General features: G+C 36.5%; 2 protein-coding genes across 3 annotated transcripts; one reads left to right on the top strand and one right to left on the bottom strand.

Moving 5' to 3' along the window:
• Nucleotides 1-1,912: 1,912 nt before the first annotated feature.
• Nucleotides 1,913-7,892, top strand: SAC3B (SAC3/GANP/Nin1/mts3/eIF-3 p25 family). 2 transcript variants are annotated; one of them, XM_079004415.1, is made up of 15 exons: nt 1,913-2,230; nt 2,325-2,416; nt 2,532-2,693; nt 2,792-2,980; nt 3,084-3,281; nt 3,394-3,647; nt 3,728-3,828; nt 3,920-4,135; nt 4,349-4,576; nt 4,669-4,760; nt 4,859-4,952; nt 5,044-5,136; nt 5,206-5,933; nt 6,008-6,122; nt 6,207-7,892. In XM_079004415.1, the coding sequence occupies exons 3-15, from the start codon at nt 2,584-2,586 to the stop codon at nt 7,797-7,799; spliced, it is 4,011 nt and encodes a 1,336-aa protein (XP_078860541.1). In that variant the 5' UTR covers nt 1,913-2,230; nt 2,325-2,416; nt 2,532-2,583; the 3' UTR covers nt 7,800-7,892. The 2 variants fall into 2 exon arrangements, with proteins under 2 accessions (XP_078860541.1, XP_078860542.1); XM_079004416.1 differs by lacking the exon at nt 2,325-2,416.
• A 2,454-nt stretch (nt 7,893-10,346) lies between these two features.
• On the bottom strand, nt 10,347-12,732 carry LOC145056702 (dihydrolipoyl dehydrogenase, mitochondrial-like). Its single transcript, XM_079004414.1, has 2 exons — nt 12,373-12,732; nt 10,347-11,771 (listed from the first exon to the last, which is right to left on the bottom strand). Exons 1-2 carry the CDS (start codon nt 12,649-12,651, stop codon nt 10,521-10,523), a joined length of 1,530 nt encoding a protein of 509 aa, XP_078860540.1. The 5' UTR covers nt 12,652-12,732; the 3' UTR covers nt 10,347-10,520.
• Nucleotides 12,733-16,650: the final 3,918 nt, after the last annotated feature.

Here is a 16,650-nt window from a genome sequence, read left to right as displayed (position 1 = left end):
CATGGTTTTTGTGCAATATGGGAACATATCCAAAATGGTGAAAAAGCCCAACAACCTGAATATTAGGTGCATCCTTGTTATAAACTAGAAACATGGAGGGCAATGTACTCAAACAAAATAGATCCAATCAATGGCATGAGCATGTGGCTAAAATCTAGACGTCCAACCACTCTTATACCCCCTACACATCACACACAAGTAAGTTGAATGTTAGTTAACATAGTTTATTATTCATCAAGATTTATGATTTCCTTACTATTTTTGTAGGTTGGAAGGCCCAAGAAAAAAAGGAGGAGGGCTATAGATGAACCTACTAACCAGTCAACAAACCTATCTAGGAAATTCTTGACTGTTACTTATTCCAAGTGTCATAATAAAGGACATAGTTCTAGAACATGTAAGGGGCAAGGGGGGTCAAGTCAGATAGCAATAGGTGGATCAAGTCAAGGTGGTGTGGGTCGATCAAATAAAGATGCAGTTGGTGGAACAAGTCAAGGTTCAGTGGGTGGATCAAGTGAAGCTGTAGTGGGTGGGTTAAGAGCAAAGAAGATGGACAAGGGAAAAAAACCTCAAGTGCAGAATGTGGGACCTAAGTGAAGTTGGATACACATGAAAGCATGACTAATCAAGTTATTTGGCTACCTTTTGTTTAAGCTTATAAACTTGTATTGATGCTTTTTACAAACATGTTTAATCTAGATAATTACATCTTTTTGCAACTACCTAAATTAGTAATGTAATTAAGTTGATACTAGCCATATCATGTCATGCTACATTTCTGGTTGTGATGATCAATGTGGTGAACATTTCCAGTTACTTATCATGTTTTGATCTTATGTGTTTCTCATTCCATTCCTGGGTTTGATAAATGACCAAAACTCATTCCATTCCATTGTTTTTTGATAAATGACCAAAACTCATTCCATTCCATTGTTTTTTGATAAATGACCAAAACTTATTCCATTCCATTGTTTACTTATAATGTTTTGATCTTGTATTTTTCTTATTCCATTCCAATGTTTGATTAATGGACAAAACTTTGTCCATTCCATTCCAACATTCTTGATCAATGACAAAAAACAATGATTTAGAATTACCACAATACAAAATACCATTAAACTGATTAACCAAAACCATACATTACATTAAGATTCTAATACATGACATCCCATCCCAAAATCAATTGGTAATATCCCATTCCAGTTCTATACACCCATCCGACATTACATATCCAAAATACATCCCAAAATACACTGACTAAATACATCCCCAAATCCAACTACTACTTAGTGCATACATATATAAACGAAAAAAAAGAACCAAGACAGAAGAAGCATCCACTTCAGCTTCACAACATCTGCACGAGCTTGAATAAACTTCATTTGGACAATTTTTAGTTTCCTTAGCAAGCCAGGAATCACCTCCACGATTCTATGGCACATCAGATCGTCCACCCACCCAAGAAATGGACAACTTCGACCGTTTTAAGCACAAGACCAAAATCGCCTTCCTGGGTTGAGGTCCGTCCAAGATGTGACTCTCACAGCAACACTTCCACACTTACAAATCACCATTCTTAGAAGAGAGGAGAGCTTTGATTTTTCAGAGATGGTAGCTTGATTTTTCTGAACGTTGGCTAGGACTTTTTAAAGGGGGGTAGAGAAGGTAATGTGAAAATACCAAAATACCCCCATATTTTTTTAACTTAATCACCCAAACAGCTACAAACTGACGGAGTTATGAAAGAGGACCTCTAATGCAACTTTTACAAACCACAAGGGCCAAACGCATCAAAAAAAAGATAGGGATTAATTTTGTTATTTTTGGCAAACTACAAGACCATTTTTGTAATTTTGTCTAAATTAAATAGATCTACATTTTTGATTCCCTCTGCTACCATTTGAGTTATTTGATTATTTCTTTCTCCTTTGAATATCAAAACTTGTGAATTGATTAGGGTTTTGGTTTTAACACCCGAGAACCACCTAGTCATCTATTTTACCCAATTTTAACACATGTTTGATCCTATTTTACACGAGTCAGAGTTACAATCTCTCTGGATCTTCAGTTCTTACCAGAATACATTACGGAGACAAGCACACGCACACTTCGCTCGTTCTTGCTCTTCTCCGACACCATTTCAAACGAGCCAAAGAAAAACCCTAAAGTGTGAAATTGATGGTTCATCCTCAAATCAACAACTCTAACTTCCCCGTTAATTTTGACACAGGTTTGTCTTCATCTAATTCGTTGTCAAATTTGACAAAAGCTAAAATTAATTTGTTGGTGTTTAACATTTGTAATTTCATATTGTTTGCTATAAGCAAATTTTGTTCTCTTCAACTCACCCGTGGCTGACCATTTGGAATGCACATCCCTCAAGAAACTTGAAAAACGACAAGTTAATGAAAAAAAGGTTCCAATTTGCGATAGGCATTGAAAACCCTCATTACGCCTTCACAAACAGTCGTCTGAGTTGTGATTTATATGAAATTTGTTACTAAACAGAGATCAACATACATTTTGTGTAGGTCATGTTCGTCATTTTGTGTAGGACACACACTTCCCGAATGAAATAATAAAATGTCGACTCAGGGATTTGACAAGAACTCAGGTCCTGGTACTGGTACTGGTACCCAAAAACAACAACCCTCCTTTGGTTTCCGACCTCCTTCCCAATCACCATATACATGGTATAATCTTCTTAAGATTTCTGTCTGATTTACATTATGTGTATGAGTAATCTCTTTAAGTGTATCTTAGAAGTCACTAATAGCTCTAATCTCCTTAGGTTCAATGCTTCTTCTCAAAAACCCCAAGTTCATCAAGGTTCTGCACTACAACCTATGAATCCATCACGTAACCCTAGAACCGAGTCTCCTGCCAAAAATCAAATTCAAGATTTGAAAAGAACAAGATCACCACCTTTACTCCCTACCTATAAAGACATCCTGCAAAACTCAAGAACTGTTGTAGTGAGGCAAGTTACTTTCTTTCTCTTCTTTTTCAAGATAACAATTACACTTACTATCATCATTCAGGTTATTGAACAATGAACAATATTCTTTTTGTTTTCTTTCTAGGCCTTCTGTATCTCCTCCAAGATCAACTGCAAGGCGCAATCCTTACACTGATCCAGAAAATCATATTTGGTCTCCACAATATACCGATCTTGATAAACCTGAAACACCTGCAATCAATCCAAGTGATATCCCTGTTCCAAAACGGAGCAGATTACCTTTTACAACATCAAATGATCCTGTTCTTGATGACAGTGAAAGGTAATTTATTGAGCTAAACATATATATATATATATATATATATATATATATATATATATATATATATATATATATATAAGGACTTTTCTATTTCTTACATAATCTACTACAGAGAATTGCAAGCTAAAGCAAAAAGATTGGCCCGATTTAGAGATGAACTTAGTCAACCTGAGTCAACCGATAAAAACCAAAACCAAAAGAGGCAGCAGGTTGATCAGTTGGGTATGGACAAAAGAAAGTTTATGTTGGAAGGTTCAGATATGGGAGGGCATTTACGTAATAGCAATGCCAATATACAAACCGATTCTGAAGATCAAGATTCATCATCCACTGTTATAACTGGAGTTTGTCCAGATATGTGTCCAGGTATCTTTTTGTTCAAAAGGAAATACCATTTGAGTCCCTTGAGGCCTTGAATTTAATTTTTGTTGGTTATTGTTATATAGAGCAAGAAAGAGCAGAGCGAGAGAGGAAAGGAGATCTTGATCAATATGAACGTTTGGATGGAGATAGAAATCAGACAACTGAATCTCTTGCAGTTAAGAAGGTAAGGGGATGTTTAGAATTCTATTTTATTTATATTTCTTGATTGTAATATGTATAATTAATTTTTTTTTTTTATCTTTACTTATTTAAAGTACACTAGGACAGCTGAGAGGGAAGCTGCACTGATAAGACCGATGGCAATCCTGCAAAAGACAATGGATTATCTTTTAAACTTGTTGGATCAATCCTATGATGATCGATTTCTTGGTTTATACAACTTTTTATGGGACAGAATGAGGGCAATCAGGATGGATTTAAGGATGCAGCATATCTTCAATCTTGGTGCTATTACAATGCTAGAGCAGATGGTTTGTTCTTGCCTCAGAATGTACTTTTTAAACAACCAATCTTTATACAATATTATGCTTTTTAGATTTAGAGGGAGTTATAGTTATACCCTTTTCAAATCATAACCATAGTTTTCTTTTACACCTTGTGTGTGAAAAAGACATGAATGCCCTTGTCATCCTCGTACTTCTGCTAGGGTCTGTTTTGAATTGTTAAATTATTGGTGGTTTCAGATACGGCTTCATATAATAGCAATGCATGAATTATGCCAATATACGAAAGGAGAAGGATTTGCAGAGGGATTCGATGCACATCTCAACATTGAACAGATGAACAAAACATCTGTTGAGTTGTTTCAATTGTATGATGATCATAGGAAGAAAGGAATAGAGGTGCCTACAGAAAGAGAATTTAGAGGTTATTATGCACTTCTCAAATTGGACAAACATCCTGGCTATAAGGTAAGTCAACATGGTGATTTTTTTGGTATGAATCGAATTGGGGAAGGAATGGAATTGTTCATTCCATTGGAATCACAAAAAACTGTTTGTAGGTCGAACCATCAGAATTATCACTTGATCTTGCTAAGATGACACCTGGCATACGACAAGCTGAAGAAGTTCTATTTGCTCGAAATGTAGCCAGGTTCTCTATCTACTCTCTTAAATCAAACTTTTCACATTTTCTAACAATTTAAAATCTCTCATTATCTTTTTTTTTCTTTTTTTGTTTTATTCTTCCAGAGCCTGTAGAACTGGCAATTTTATAACCTTCTTTCGTCTGCTTAGGAAAGCAACCTATCTTCAAGCATGCTTAATGCATGCTCACTTTGGCAAGGTCTATTTTTCCTCTTTCTTATCTCTTATGCTTAATGCTTAATGCTTTAGCCTCTCTGATTTTGACTATTATGTGATGTTGATCTTATCAGTTAAGAACTCAAGCACTTGCTTCTCTACACAGTGGCCTTCAAAACAACCAAGGCATACCAGTAACCCTAATTGGAAAATGGCTCGGAATGGAGGTAATTTCTCTAGGTTGATTTGTTGAAAGAGATTTTATTTGTTTATGCCTTTTTGGTTATTGAATTCAGGAAGAAAACATGGAAGATCTTTTGGAATATCATGGATTCTCTATAAAAGAATTTGACGAGCCATATATGGTTAAAGAAGGACAATTTCTAAACACTGATAGTGAATACCCTTTAAAATGCTCAAAACTTGTTCATCTCAAGAGATCAACAACAATTATGGATGATGTTTTATCTTCTCCAATTCCAATCAAAACTCCCGAGCCTCCAAAACGGGTCCCACGAAAGGCTTCTATTCAAACACAAGTCAAATCACCGGTTTCCCCAAAGAAGACTCAGAGTTTTGCTGATGTCATCCGTAACCGCATGGCGGATTATGGCGGCAGTCCGTCTGTCAAAGAGCCGCCGGTTTTCACGATTCCGGTGGTTGAAAGACGGAATGACGTGGAAGTTGGAATCGGAACTCCTTCACCTCGGAATATGTTTAAAAATATCTTTAAAACTAATAAATTACCCGATGCATCTCAAGATGTTAGGAAACCGAGTTTTGATAACCGGTTTCGGAATTCTCTGGAGAAGCATACCCCGGTAAATGTATTTGCAATGCCACCACAAGTTCCGCCAATGGTGGACCCCGTTTTGGTTGAAGATTCAGTGGTGGAGGTGGACCCCGTTTTTGTTGAGGACATGGAACCAGAAGAATCTGAAAATGTGATTCAGGAAGTGGAAGAGGAAGTTGATACTTCTGTAGATGAAGAAGTTGCTGAGGCGAAACTTAGACTGATATTGAGGTTCTATGATTTATTATATTGGAATTTTTTAATGTAAATTCGACTGTTTCTTATATTTGTTTTGATTTTTTTAGGCTATGGAAACGGCGTGCTTTCATAAAGAAGGATTTGCGTGAGAAAAAACAACTGGTAGCAAATGCTGCATTAAGTTCTTTGTCATTGGGTCCTCCAATGAGGCTCCACAAAGAGGTAATTGCTAATTACTAATTAGTAGCATCTTTTAAATTTTTTTTATTAGAAATGTTTTTGATTTTTTGATTTTATTTTATAAAGCAATCGAAAGTCCATGGCAACTTCAACATCGACAAGGCAATGTCGGAAAGATACGAGAAGCAAGAACAAATGTGGTCACCCCTTAACGTGTCCAACGTGGTAGGACCCACACTCGGGGAACGTAACCAATATCCCAGAATCATTTGCTGGAAATTACTATTCTGTCCTTCACAAGACTCCAATCAAGAAAACCCAGATCCACACTCATGGTTACATCATAAACTCATCCCAGAAAACATCCCTCAAAACAACAATTTAGCAGCATCTTTCCCGGGCCTATCGATATGGGAAAAATGGGATTACAGAAAATCATCTACATCCAGTGACCCAACTTGTTACTTATCAGTGGTCAAAAATGTAAAATTCGATAACCTTCTAGAAGATTCTGTTTCGGGGGCAAGTGCAGTCATGTTTTTATCCTCTGAACATGTCTCATGGGACACTCAAAAAAACCGGCTTCGTGTTCTTACATCATCTATTCCTTACGGGTCCCGTTTACCCCTTTTGATCATAAGTTTCTCACCGGAAAATCGTTCAAAAGTAATCGAAAAATTGGGACTCGATGAACTTGATAACTCAAGAATCGGTTCGTATTCAGTCCTTCCCGGGCTTTTTCTCGGTGATAAGGATTTAAAAATGGGCCTGGAATGGCTGGCAAGTGAGAGCCCATTACAGCCCGTTGTTCATTGTGTAAAAACACACGAATTAGTTATGAAAAACTTGAAATTTTCATCCGATTTATTACAGAAAACGAGCCCAGAACATTGTGTTTTGGTTATCAATCGAGCTGTTGACGAATCGATTAATGAAATCGGGAATGCCTCAAAGTCAAACCCGGTCAACTGGCCGTGTCCCGAGATCTCGTTACTAAACGGGGTTGACTTTGAACCATATTTGCCGAGTATCGGGTGGAGCTCCGGGAAACGGGTCGACCCGCTCATTCAAGCGTTACGAGACTGTAAGTTACCGACCCCGGATCATGTATGGAGTCGGACGTGGGATGATATCGAGAGCCAGCGGGTTGGGCTTGAGGGGTTCATGGTGGGCTACTTGGGCCCGTTGATTGGACCACTGTTGGCCCGAAAAGAAGCATCTGCTTTGATCCAAAACCATGTTGGGCTCGAGCTAAACGGTTCGATGTATTCTCTTGTTCCGAATTGGGCGATGATCTTTCGGCGGGTGTTTAATTGGCGGTTGATGGGTATATCCAACGGTCCGTATTCATCGGCGTATATTTTGTCGGATCAAAATTCTTCTCTTTTTGATTTGGAAAGTTTTGAAGGTGAAGTGTGTGATGTGGTGGCTCCGTCTCTTGATGAGATGATTGAAGTTAGCTGTTTGGCATCGAGGGTGGAATCGGAATTGGGGTATGGGGAATTGAGCTGCCAGGCACCGAGGTCGGAATTGGAATTGGGTTATGGGGAATTGGACGGGACGGAATTGGAAGTGGTGGTTAATGGTGATGAATTGATGGAAGTGGAAGGGGAAAAGGAAAAGGAGTATGTGGAGAATGAGAGGAGTTTAAGTAGATTGTTGGAGAAGTGTAACATAGTGCAGGATATAATTGACAAGAAGTTATCTATATACTTCTAATTGAGTTAAGAGTTGAATTTTGGTAATTGTAATTTTTTATTTTTGTATATTTTGTTGTTGATAATTATTTCAATTTCGGTTTTGTTCACGTAATTTAGGTCTGGTAAGATGTATAATGATAAACTTAAGAAATGGAGAACTTTATCTAATTTAATATCCATGACCGAAAATATGATTTTAGAAAACTTAACAATCAATTCATGAAAATTTGATTTTATATTTAGTATTCTTCAGTATTTTGTTTAAACTTTGATTTAAATTATAGGTCTCGTTGCAGTTAAGAAAAAACACAATGGCTCTTACTCTTAGTAGAAGACTCGAGTTTCAATAATACTTTTGCTCGAATCTGTGTAGTTTTAAAATCTAATTTAATTATTTTTAGATTATAATTTTCTTGCAAACTACATGACTATTTCGTTGTTTATTTATCGATCCATTAGTATATGATATACATTATGGAGTGAAACAAATAAATTTTTTAACAAAAAACTTTTCAACAAAATCTCAAATGAGTTAGCTCAAATAGATTTTTTGTTTTCTAATAATTTGAATGGAAATAAGGATGACATTCCATATGTTGTTATTTCCTAATTTCTTAAAAAACATGCAAGTGACATTTTACACAAAAAAAATTCACGTTTTTAGTGTGCCACCGCGTCAATTGAGAATTAAACTATGATATAATAAAGGGAATAGGACTAATTAAGGTAAGTAACTTTTCGGTTTGTTCACATGTAGGTAACTATTTTTTTTTTGTACACATCTAGGTAACAAGCTTTCTGAAACTGTTCACATATGACCATTATGACCTGCTGTAGCAGGTTAAATCCGACTACAGTAGGTCATAATGATTAGATGTGAACACTTTCAACAAGTTCGTTACCTAGACGTGTACAAAAGAAAAATAGTTACCAAAATATGAACAAAAGTAAGAGTAAATTACACGAATGGTCCCTGTGGTTTGGGGGAATTTATGCATTTGGTCCCTAACTTATTTTTTTAATTCGAATGGTCCCTATTGTTTAGTTTTGTTGCGTTTAGTCTCTGTCTTACCTAAAAAGACTAGTGTGACCTTATTAATATTATTTTTCTAATTAATTTTCTTATTTATGGGTTTTTTATATGTTTAAAAAAATTTAATAAACCCCACATATATGTATCTCCTGACCATCCCATCTTTCATCATCCCCAACTTCTATTTCTTTTCTATCTTTAATGACATCGAAGTCTTCACCATCTATTCTTTTTCGGTCCTTCAACTCCAGCGAACCAACACTACAACCCAATAAAGTGAAGAGACGGTGGGTTATGTTGTTTGTTCGCCAGAGTTGAATGACCAAAAAAAAGGATGGTGAAGACTTTCATGTCGCTAAAGATTGAAAGAAAATAGAGGTTGAAGAGGATTTGAGATGAGATGGTGACTGATGGGACCCATATTAAATTTCTCAAATGTGGTTTCAGGTTTACGGTGAGGAGATACAGATATGTGAGGTCTATTAATTTTTTTAAACATATAAAAACAAAAAACATGAATAAGAAAATTAATTAAAAAAATAAATTAATAAGGGCACAATAGTCTGTTTAGGTAAGACAGAGACTAAGCGTGTAACAAAAATAAACAGTAGGGACCATCCAAGTTAAAAATAAGTTAGTTCACATATAACCATTATGACATGTTGTAGCTGGATGTAACCTGCTACAACATGTCATAATGGTTATATGTGAACAGTTCTAAAAAGTTTGTTACCTATATGTATACAAAAAAAAGTTAATTACCTTAACAAAAAAAGATAATTACCTATATGTGCACAATCCGAAAAGTTAATTACCTTAACAAGTCCTATTCCCTATAATAAAAGTTAGGTGGTGTGTAGTGATTTTTTTTTATATATAAGACGAGTCTAATTTCGGACATAACAAAATACAGGGTAGAGGGGGCTCCTCCCATGGCAATGACAACTTAAACTTTTGGGTTTGCTGCCAGACAACTTTTTAATTGCTAAAACCATATTTTTCGTTGATATTATCCACATGTTAGATGGATAAAAACATATACTCATATTTCGTTTATTTTGTCATTCTCAAAAAATCTTGAACATTTCATATACTTACCAATAAGTTGCTTTCTTTTTGTGTCTAATTTGAAAAGTGTATTTGGTGGATTGTCTCGAGATTAAATTTTGGTGCTCAATTCCCCGTACACCAAATACACTTTTCAAATTTTGGTAACTCACACGAGTTACCAAACCGATCCTGTTTTCTGTCCTGTTCTAACATAACATATATGATGTCATTCGGAACATATCGCCGTCATGTCTTCATTTCTTTTTAAATCTTTATAATTCTTTCATTTTAATAAATATGTATATCATAAATCTTGTAATTATTAATTAGATTATAATGCTTATTATTTTCATATTTTAAATGTAGTAAACCAAATCACACATAAGCCCGACCGAATTAAAAAAAAAAAAAGACAAAGCAAAAAATACAATATTATAATACTGTAATAGAAAGAAATGAAAGTAAGATGCTATAACAAACAAATAAAGAAAGTATGTTGCTATTACGTGGTTAATCAAGCTCATCAAAACTCAGTTAAAGCAAATTTATTAGGCTGAGTTCAACTCAACTCAGACCCAACATCCAAAAATTCCAAATAAACAAACAAAAAAGAAGAAAATTTCAAACGATTTAATCACCTGAGTTTACCTATATATATTATATATGAATGGCCTTATCATAAGTGGCCATTGCAGCCTCCTTAACAGCCTCACTCAAAGTAGGATGAGCATGACAAGTACGCGCAATATCCTCACTTGATGCACCATAAGTCAACGCTAAAGCAGCTTCATGGATCAATTCCCCTGCATTTGAACACATAATATGAACCCCTAATATCTTATCCGTCTCTTTTTCCGCTATTATTTTCACAACTCCTTCCGCATCATCGATCGATTTCGCCCTACTGTTTCCCAACATCGGAAATTTCCCCACTCTGTATGGAATCCCCATCTCCTTCACTTGCTCTTCAGTCTTTCCAACCGAAGCCACCTCGGGATGCGTGTACACGACACCTGGCACCTTATCATAGTCCACATGCCCGTGTAGCCCCGCGATAAATTCCACACACGCGACTCCGTCTTCTTCCGCTTTATGGGCCAACATCGGGCCCGGAATCACATCACCAATCGCAAAAACACCGTTTACATTTGTCGCGAATCTTTCATCAACCGGGATTCTCCCGATTTTATCAGTCTCAACACCAATTGTCTCCAAACCGAGCCCGGATGTAAACGGGTTCCGACCCGCGGATACAAGAACCACATCCGCTTCAAGAACGGATTGATCACCGCCCGACGACGGCTCGAGTGTCAATTTCACAACATCCGTGGTGGTGTCGACCGCCACCACTTTAGTATTGAGCATAAATTTCATTTTTTGTTTCTCTAAAGATCTTTGAAATTGTTTCCGGATCTCTCCATCCATTGATGGAACGATAGCGGGGGCAAATTCGACCACTGTGACTTCCGACCCGAGGCGGGCCCACACCGACCCCATTTCCAACCCGATGTAGCCCGCCCCGATGACGGTCAACTTTTTGGGGATTTCGGTCAAAGATAAAGCTCCAGTGGATGACACGATTCGTTTTTCATCAATTGTGATTCCGGGGAGTCCTTTGACATCGGATCCGGTGGCGATTATGATGTTTTTGCCTTTCACCACTGTGGTCCCGCCCTCAAGGGTATCTACGGAAATTTCGGAAGGGGAGAGGAATTTCCCGTGTCCTTTTACGTATGTTACTTTGTTTTTCTTGAAAAGGCCTTCGATGCCTTTTGTGAGAGTTGATATGGCTTTATCTTTTTGACCCATCATGGCTGCAAGATCGATTTCTACATTATCCAACTTTACACCGTGTTTGGCGAAGCTTGTTTTGGCCTCGTGGTACATGTGAGATGAATGAAGAAGTGCCTGAAAATTGATGGAATAAAGTTTTGAGAAGAATTCAGATCAAGAAACTTGTGTATTCAGAAGCAGTAGGAGAACATGAAGCAGATCATTACTCTTCAAGAGTGGCATCTATATTACTATATAAGGATGGATGTAGGTGGTTTTGTGTTATGGAAAGTATTAAAATCTGAATCTCAATCCTGATTTTATAAGGAGACATAATGCAAGGTATTACAGTTAACCTGTTAACTAGGGCAATTGTTGTAGATGAATAGTTAATAGAAAACATCACCAGTAAACAATTGATGATAATGCCTAAAAACATTCCATAACATCTAACACACACAGTGATACGATGAGAAAAGGATACAGTTAATAAGGCACATTAAGGAAGAAATCTTTGAAATCAGAAGGTGAATTTTTTCCGTGGACGGAGGTAGCATGCATTATCTGAGTTATTCACAAATTCATGAACAGACGCATCGTTGAATCAAAAGAAGGCAAAGTACAGAAGATAAAACGTCTGATCACGCAGGAATACATATATATTTCTTCACTAGATCTATCAAAAACTCATTAATTCGTAACTGAAGAAAACAGCCTCAATACATGAAACTAATACCTTAGAAGGGATGCAACCAACGTTGAGGCAGGTACCACCGAGAGCGCCGCGCTTCTCGATACAAGTAGTTTTGAGCCCTAGCTGAGCAGCCTTGATCGCCGCCACATATCCACCAGGACCGCCGCCGATGACGACGACATCGTTCTCATCAGATCCCGACGCGAATCCTCTAGAGAACGTAGATGAAAGAGAATATGAATACCTGCGTGCACCTGAAGAGATGACAGTGTTGTTGAAGAGATTGATGGCCTTTTTTCTGGCCAAATTCGCCATTGCCATGTCTGAAGAAATCGAATTTTAGAACACGATGATGACAAACGCCCCCTTCTCTCTGCTTTTGCTCTTTAATGTTTAACAAAGAGTAAACTATTTATTGTAATTAACTTTTTGAGAAAACTATTTATTTATTTATGTAATTAGTTTTTGAGTTTTCAACATTAACTTGTAAAATTTTATTGGTTTTGTCATATAGATTTCTTCTTGCTAATGTCCAAAATTTATAGTGTTCGTTTTATTTTATTTTTGTTGCGCTTTGTCATATGTAATAGCTAAAGGTTGTTCACTATTATTTAGGTAAAAATGAATTATCCAATTTGATAATTTTGTAATTTTGATTGGGATTATGTAGTTGGATTGGTTTTCATCAAAACCTAATTATTATTTCGAATTGATTTTAATTTATAAAATAATAATTGATTAAACCTAAAAACTCTTGATAACAATTTATATTGTATTTATTTATAAATTATTAACTTTAATATATATATATATATATATATATATATATATATATATATATATATATATATATATATATTAATCTTTTTAAATAGATTAGAAAATCGCATTCAATAAAAATGGTAATATGTATTTATCTCCTAAATTTTTGTATATGTATAATACTGATACAGTTTCAGTTATGCATATATTTTGTGCGATGTCATGTACTTTGAGCTGTGTTTTTATTGTAAAATTGAACAAAAGATATTTACAATGCTTTGAAATCATATTTTGTAGATAAAGCATGTCGTAGTGTTGAAATGAGCAAAAATTGGAGCCGAAAGCTAAGTTGGAACTAAACACGCAGGGGGGTTGAGGATTTCTTTATTTGAGGATTGTGACAAGCCATGAGACACATAAAACCCTCGAAGATTACGTAATACATAGCGTGTCTTTCACTCGTGCACGCCGCATTTTTGAAGGTCGGCAAAATCAGTATAAATAGGTCTTTTTCTTTTACCTATGGACCATCTTGGAGAATTAGGAGATATCAGAAACAATCATCATCCAATTTGCTTAATTATCATGAGTAACACACTTTATATGATGGTTTTCTGTTTTATTTTTGAGATTATAGGCTAATACTCTTTACTTTTGCTTAGATGTAGATGAACCTTAAGATTGTGTGTTGATCCTATGATTCAGATATTGGAAGTTTAATTTATTTTGTTTGTTTAATCAAAGATCATGTTGGGTTATAGGGCATTCTTAAACACATGAATATGGTAGCGAAGACTTAAACAATTCATATGTGCTCATGCAACCTATAAAGATCTAGGTTTCAATATATTTCTACAACTACTAGATAGAACATAAAAAACATACCTCTTTAGCGGCTAGAGACTTACCCGACTTTGTAACATCCCGAAATTCAGGTAAAGCTATTTAACCCTTCTCTTTTCTCAAGTTGTCAAGATTAGCCCTTGAGTGAATTTTGTAGCAAATGAGTACGCTGGGCGTACTGGGGAGTACGCTGCGCGTACTCATGCGCTTAATTTGGATGCGGACTCGCCTAAGTACGCTGGGCGTAGAGGGCCCAGATGCAAACCCTAATATTTGGCTTGTGCACTATATAAGGAATGTTAAGGCTTTATCCTCAGCCACCATATCAGAGAGTGAAACCCTAAGAGAGCATTTCCATCGTCCTTAAGCTTGTGTGTGAGTGTTTTGAGCTAAAAGTGCCTTTGTGTGTTAGTGAACAGGAATGAGAGGAACTTGTGGAGGCTATGGCTTGAAGTGCAAGTTTGGATCTGAGTTCATCAGAGGGAGGAGCTTCATATAGAGGTATAAAGCTCAAAACTTTCCTCTTTATTTTGGTTTGGTGTTGCATGGACCATTTCTAGGGTTAAAAGTCCCAAAGGTGGAGACTTTATGAGCATAAAGGACTCCATGGACCTAGATCTGTCCCACTTCAGTGATATATGTGTTGTAGATCCATAAAAATCCCAACTTGGTCGTTGTTATGGGGTCATGCTTGAGTTTTGAGCCTTTCTAGGGTTGGAAATGGAATGTTATGGGTGTTGGTGACTATTTCAGCCATGCAAAGGCTTAAAGTTACCAACTTTATGGATTAAGAGACTTAGGGATGGCCAGATATGAAAGTTGGATGTTTGTCTTAACTGCTTAAGATCCCAAAAGCTAAGGAGTCTGAAACTGGGAGTTATGCGGGGCGTAATCCCAGTATGCGCGGCGTAGGGGGTCGCGTTCCCCATTTCTGTGAGGTCGCCGGGTATGCCCAACATACATGTTTGGTACACGCAACGTAACCCAGAGATTTGACTTTTGTTGACTTTTAGGGTTTGGTCAACTTTAGGGTCTTTGAGCCATGAGAGGGGTAAAATGGTCTTTTACCCTTCTGAGAGTGATAAGAGAGGGAATAGTCTAGCCTTGAGAGTTTTATTGATTAGAGTGCTTGTTCCACGTGATTAGGCGGAGGCTAGACCAAATTTTACTGAGTTCAAGATTACCGAGTTACCTGAGGTGATTAGGCGGAGGCTAAACCAAAGAGTGGTAATTAGAGTTATGTGACAGAGTATCTTGTATGCTTTTGTATGATGTGAATTCTATATGATTTGTGCTATGTATGATTTAGAGTTTACAGAGTTAGGACCAGAGGGTCCACAAAGATATGGGACTGGAGGGTCCCACTAAGACACATTAACCAGAGGGTTATACAGAGCTGTAACCTCGAGTGGCTATTATGTGTTATATGTGGTATTTTGGGGAACTCACTAAGCATTTATGCGTACAGTGTTGTGTTATGTGTTTCAGGTTGTCACACCCCTAAACCGAGAATGGCGGAATACGTTCTGGGGTGGAGGACATCATGTATAGTATCATAACAATTGCATAATAGTAAAAACAAGCGACAACAACCATTGTATTAATATAGTAATTGTAAATACAAGCGTGTTATGTACAGTTTGATAGACACCAAAAGTATAAACAAAAATAAAAGATGGTCTTGTATATACTCCATCTTCTCAAAAGCTGCACCAATACCTGTCTATTTTTGACCTGAGAATACAAGTTATTTTGAAAACGAGTATCAACATAAAGCTGGTGAGTTCATAAGAATTTAGTGTCGTTGCTTGTATAAAAGTGTTTACAATCATGTAATATAAAAGTTACGATTAATGTTTGAGAATAGTAAAAATCCCTAGAAAATCCTATATTTTCCAGATTTGAGCATTTGTAAGTTTAATCCTTCGAGTGTGTAAAAGTATTTCCTTTGAAACTGTCAGTTATAAAAATAAAGTAATAGATTTCATTCAAGTAAAATATATGAGGAAAGATATTGCCGACTGGCTGTAGTAGTGTTGCAAACTCCAATTAGTAATATATATATTTATTTACTTCAGGAAGTTAGCTTAGACTTTAATTCTTAGTGTGTTAATTTAGATATGGATGTGATCTCTCATGTAACCAATCTGAGTGATAACAGAGAGTCCGATGACCTTCCCGGTTATACGTAGTGTAGCGATGTTTTGTCACCCCTAGGCCTAGTCAGCTTGGACTGTAGTTAACAATCGGGATGTAATAGCGTCCGTCCTGTATAGATCTATACATGTAGTGTTGCTTTCCTTCCGGGAAGCTCTGGTTACATGGTATTCGCGCAGTAGAGTGCCGTATAGAGGGATAGTGTGTCACTTTCTGGATTAGTGTATTTTCTTGTATTATAGTATAGTAAACTTTTAGTATAGTATATAGGGTGTTCTCTTTGACGTGCATTAACTTGTAGTAGTGGTAATTATAGTGAGTATCATAGTGATAGAGGAAATGAGCAGTAGTCTTAACTATACCTATTATAGTTAAATAGAGTGTGGGATTGCATACCTTTGATTGACAAAGGTATTGAATAAGATGAAGACTTTCATATCTAACACAAATATATATGATATATAACTAAGAATTCAATGACAGTCGGACGGATAACAGTATACCCTAAGACCCCAATCAAACAAGAACAAGAAGTAAGGCGAGCTATCGGTCCTAAGT

The sequence above is a fragment of the Lactuca serriola genome, chromosome 6, assembly GCF_051521515.1.
Source record: "Lactuca serriola cultivar US96UC23 chromosome 6, Lser_US96UC23_V15, whole genome shotgun sequence".
Lineage (NCBI taxonomy): Eukaryota > Viridiplantae > Streptophyta > Magnoliopsida > Asterales > Asteraceae > Lactuca > Lactuca serriola.
Note: the sequence above shows the minus strand (reverse complement) of the source record. Positions and strands in the feature narration are given on the sequence as shown.

What these genes read in the sequence shown, in the direction of transcription:
- SAC3B (XM_079004416.1), top strand. Translation starts at nt 2,584, where the DNA reads ATGTCGACTCAGGGATTTGACAAGAACTCAGGTCCTGGTACTGGTACT. An exon ending in AATCTCTTGCAGTTAAGAAG is followed by an intron (nt 3,829 to 3,919) that starts GTAAGGGGATGT and finishes ACTTATTTAAAG; the next exon opens with TACACTAGGACAGCTGAGAG. An exon ending in TGCATGCTCACTTTGGCAAG is followed by an intron (nt 4,953 to 5,043) that starts GTCTATTTTTCC and finishes TGATCTTATCAG; the next exon opens with TTAAGAACTCAAGCACTTGC.
- LOC145056702 (XM_079004414.1), bottom strand. Translation starts at nt 12,651, where the DNA reads ATGGCAATGGCGAATTTGGCCAGAAAAAAGGCCATCAATCTCTTCAAC. An exon ending in TTGGTTGCATCCCTTCTAAG is followed by an intron (nt 11,772 to 12,372) that starts GTATTAGTTTCA and finishes ATCAATTTTCAG; the next exon opens with GCACTTCTTCATTCATCTCA.